The sequence below is a fragment of the Rattus norvegicus genome, chromosome 10 (genome assembly GCF_021556685.1).
Source record: "Rattus norvegicus strain SHRSP/BbbUtx chromosome 10, alternate assembly SHRSP_T2T, whole genome shotgun sequence".
NCBI lineage: Eukaryota > Metazoa > Chordata > Mammalia > Rodentia > Muridae > Rattus > Rattus norvegicus.
Genome location: NC_141543.1, coordinates 91375110 through 91379804, shown reverse-complemented (window position 1 = coordinate 91379804; position 4695 = coordinate 91375110). Strand labels below are relative to the sequence as shown.

Here is a 4695-nt window from a genome sequence, read left to right as displayed (position 1 = left end):
GGCCTAGCTGCTCTAACGGGATGGGACATGAGAAACCTCGGGAACTGTGCTATGGTGAGACTGTGCTCTTTCTCCCGGAGTGAGAAATGAACCTGTAATCTGAGTGTTAAAACCATGGCCTGGGGCAAAGCCCCATTAATTCTGAATCATCTCTTTTGTTGCATTAAGAAGAGGAAAAAAAAAAAAGGGAAAAGAAAAACTCCCCACAAGTGAGCTGTGGAGGTGTGCGGGCAGCTGTGTTTGTCTGGAAGGCCGGGGAGTTGGCTCCACTCAGGGGGAGGAGGCGAGGCCCCCACCCCCTCTGAAGGGTATATAAGGAGTCCCAGGCCAGGGGCAACAGGCACTGAAGTCTGCTTTCAGCCCAGCTCAGACGCTCCTGCTAGAGTCTCTCCCCTGCTTGCTAGGGACCCGAAGGCACAGGCTGCCTGACCATGGCCACCACATTCTTGCAGACATCTTCCACCTTTGGAAGTGGCTCTACCCGAGGGGGTTCCCTCCGTGTTGGTGGAGGCAGCTTTGGTGGAGGGAGTCTCTATGGGGGAGGTGGGAGCCGAAGCATCTCTGCTTCTTCTGCTAGGTTTGTCTCTTCAGGGGCAGGAGTGGGTTTCGGGGGTGGCATGAGTTGTGGTTTTGGTGGAGGCTTTGGTGGGGGTTTTGGCGGTGGCTTCGGTGACTTTGGTGGTGGCGATGGAGGTCTCCTCTCTGGCAATGAGAAGGTGACCATGCAGAACCTCAACGACCGCCTGGCCTCCTACCTGGACAAGGTGCGCGCCCTGGAAGAGGCCAACACAGAGCTGGAGGTGAAGATCCGAGACTGGTACCAGAAGCAGAGCCCGGCAAGTCCAGACCGGGACTACAGCCATTACTTCAAGACCATGGAAGAGATCCGGGACAAAGTAAGTTTGTCAAACAGAGGGACGCAGGTGGCTCGTGTCCGGGACACATCCGTAACATCATCATTGCTGACTAAAAGAGTCCTTTCCTGCCGTGTAGCCTTGGCAAGGTGAAGATACACCTGCTTTGTAGGCACGGGCGGGAGCGCATCTGTTCCCCCTTGGCAGCGCTCGGGGAGGAAGCGGTCCTGAGGATCTGATTTGCTTTCCTGGGGATGCAGGTGAAGGCAATGAAAGACTGACCCCTTCCCTTTGACAAAATTTGCAAGGGCTTTTGTAAACGCTCGCTTTAGCTTTTTGGCGTGCGTGCTGTTCTGTTCAGGCACAGCTTCCTAAGTCCTAAATACCAGGACTGTGTGCTTCAGCCCTTAAAGACGTCTTCATTGCGGCAAACATTATTGGCTTTTAGGAGACCAGGGAACCTGACATAGGCTGCGCCACCCCCTCACTTTCCCTTTTGCTCACTGATCTGTTTTTTTCTTAGCTGCGATTGCTTTCTTTAGCTGCTGTCCAAGTTCCCTATGGGTTCTGGAGACCAAGGGCTCTGTCTAGGCATGCAAGAGGCAGCCAGCTGTGAGCTGAGCCCACGTAGGCTGGTATAGTGCGTCTCTGGAGAGCCCTTACTGGACAGAGCCCTCTGTATCCATTGCAGCACTGCTTCGGCTAGCGATGCCCCCCAGGCAAACCCCAGGCAATGCTGTCTCCTTAATTGTCTATGCCCTGAGAGTATCACAGGGAAGGGAACTCGGGTCCCCACAAGTAGAGCTCAGAGGAAGTAAAGTTGGGGAGTGGCTGGCAAAAGGTCAACTTTGGGCACAGGACAGAAAAGCAGCAGCCCTTAGGTGCAACTCTCTGTCTCCCACAGATTCTGGCTGCCACCATTGACAACTCGCGTGTTATCCTGGAGATCGACAATGCTAGGCTGGCAGCGGACGACTTCAGGCTCAAGTGGGTCCCATTGTTTCGCCCCTATCCGTAGACTCCCTCTACCCAGCCTTCCCCTTCTCTGCCTCAGAAACCTGGGCCCCTCGCCTTTCTTGACTTCGGCTGCTTTCCTCTCCCCAGGTATGAGAATGAGCTGGCCCTTCGTCAGGGCGTGGAGGCCGACATCAATGGGCTGCGGAGGGTGCTGGATGAACTGACCCTGGCCAGGACTGACCTGGAGATGCAGATTGAGCAGTTGAACGAGGAGCTGGCCTACCTGAAGAAGAATCATGAGGAGGTGACAGCAGGACGAGGGTGGTGGGAAGAAATGCCCACAGTCTGCAGAGGGCTTAGTGATTCAGAAATGCAACCCTGGGGCCCGGTGGAGGAGAAGGAGTGCTGTTCTTTCGTAATCTGCACCCTGAAGGACTGGTTTGTTTCATGGGCTTATAATTGTCTCCAGGTTCTTGTGCCATAGGACCCAGAGCAAGAGTGATCCTCAGAGCTGACAGGTCTACAAAGACAGGGTTGGCCCTCAGGACGCCAGATTCTTAGGTCTTTTTTTTTTTTTTTTTTGTCTCTAAATAGTTTCCCTCTCCTTCTAGGAGATGAAAGAGTTCAGCAGTCAGCTGGCTGGCCAGGTCAATGTGGAAATGGACGCAGCACCCGGGGTGGACCTGACCCGCATGCTGGCAGAGATGAGGGAACAGTATGAGGCCATTGCGGAGAAAAACCGTCGGGATGTAGAGGCCTGGTTCTTCAGTAAGGTGGGTCTGACCCCCCTCCTCACATCCCCACTCCAGAGGCCTCTGAGGAAGCCCCCGAGGCTCATGTCTCTCATACTCGCGTTGTAGACTGAAGAGCTGAACAAGGAGGTGGCGTCTAACACAGAAATGATCCAGACCAGCAAGACTGAGATCACAGACCTGAGACGGACCCTGCAGGGGCTAGAGATCGAGCTGCAGTCTCAACTCAGCATGGTACGGTCACTCTGGCTTCTTGGGCGACACATGTACCCATTGTCCGTGACTGGTAAAGCCTCAACCCCCACTCCCGACCGTGGTTATCCTGGGCAGTCCGTCTCATCCTTGCTACCTCTCTACCTTCACTGGGTTGACTTCTAGCCTGATAGGTCTATAAATCCGTTGCCCCACCAGAAAGCCGGACTGGAGAACTCTCTGGCAGAGGTGGAGTGCCGCTATGCCACACAACTGCAGCAGATCCAGGGGCTCATTACCGGCCTGGAGACCCAGCTGAGTGAGCTCCGCTGTGAGATGGAGGCTCAGAACCAGGAGTACAACATGTTACTGGACATCAAGACTCGGCTGGAGCAGGAGATCAGCACTTACCGGAACCTGCTTGAGGGCCAGGATGCTAAGTAGGTGCAGAGGTGTAGGGGGAGAAAAAAGGGGACAAATGGGTTGGACTCCGGGGTATCCCAAGATCTGTGTTGTTGGGCGGAAAGAGGACATTGCCACAGCTCTGTCTGTCTGGGTTGGGAGATCTGACAGACTGACTGACCGCTGGGCTATCCTAGACACTGGAAAACTCACGTGTGGTTGGGGAACTGGAGAGGACTGCTCAACTGTCTACCAGGGCTTCCCTTGGGGAGACTGGCTCTCTCTTCCTTGGCTAACACCCACTGTCCCTTCTCTTTCAGGATGGCTGCTATTGGTGTCAGGGAAGGTAAGAGAGGGTAAAGCCCTTTGGTGTGGGTGGGGTGGGGAGGAAGGAGGAAGAGCCAGATATCCCAATAGAGTTGGGCACTCCGGTTTCAGAATATACTCTTTCACCGTGGACCCTGGGAGGGGGAGAGATTAGAATTTTCCAAAGAACATTTCAGGCTGTGCAGTCTTTGTCTGGGCGTTGCCTTTCTAACCCATCTCACCACCTTACCATCATGCTGATGTGATAGGGTACTCACAGGGACTGCTGTTCACACGTGTAGCTTAACCCCCCTCCCCCCACCCAATCATTCATGAGGTAACCGGCTGTCACCTCTTTGCTTCTGCAGCATCCCTGAGAGGAGGCAGCAGCGGCGGTGGCAGCAATTTCCACATCAGCGTGGAGGAATCGGTCGACGGAAAAGTGGTTTCTTCCCGTAAGAGAGAAAGCTAAGAATCCGGTGCAGGAGAAAAGAACCTTGCCACCCCCTGCTTTCCCTGGGCTGAGAGAGGCACTGGACAGAGAGGCTGGGAAAGCAGACTCCAGTCCATGCCTTTGAGGATCTCTCTGCTTTCCTGTTCCTGGCTCTGCATGTTCTTCCTAGTGTAGCTTCCTTTTGAGTGTGGTGGTGCAGGAAACAACAGACCTTGTAGGTGGCTGTTCCTTCAATAAAGAATCACATTTTCTTTTCACAAATACCCTTGGTCAGTGGTTTTTTATTTTCTTGCTTTTTGTGACATCTGGTTCTAAGGGAGAGAGGTCACCATTCTGACACTTCTGTATTTTTTTCCTTCCTCCCTGAATGATAATACAAAATTCATTCTTGAGTATTCAGGGTATCGTGGCCCCAGAAGGTGGCTTGTTTTTCTGCTTTATTTCCATGGGGTGCAGAGGGCTGGGAAGGGTGGAGGCGGTGCTGGGGGACTCCCTAGGATACTTTGGGACACCCAGCACAGAACACACGTTTAATAATTATTTTTCAAGTGACCGGTGCACACCAGTATTCAGCTGTCACTGTGCTAGGTACACTCGTCCCTGTGTCTGAGTCAATACTTGTCACTGTAGGTGGTCAGGATTTGTCCTTCCCGTCTTTGAGATGAGGATCCTGTTATTGCCCATGTGACAGACTTGCCTCCGAAGCCTGGCAGAAGGGCAGGGAACACTGGGGCTGGGCCGGATCTCATACTTCTACGACTTCATAACCAGAGACCAG

The 4695-nt window shown here is 53.5% G+C and overlaps 1 protein-coding gene across 1 annotated transcript; it reads left to right on the top strand.

Annotated features, from left to right (window-relative positions):
* The first annotated feature begins 360 nt into the window (after positions 1-360).
* Positions 361-4178, top strand: Krt15 (keratin 15). The gene is made up of 8 exons (NM_001004022.2): positions 361-896; positions 1759-1841; positions 1959-2115; positions 2423-2584; positions 2672-2797; positions 2975-3195; positions 3478-3503; positions 3832-4178. Exons 1-8 carry the CDS (start codon positions 432-434, stop codon positions 3933-3935), a joined length of 1344 nt encoding a protein of 447 aa, NP_001004022.1. The 5' UTR covers positions 361-431; the 3' UTR covers positions 3936-4178.
* Positions 4179-4695: the final 517 nt, after the last annotated feature.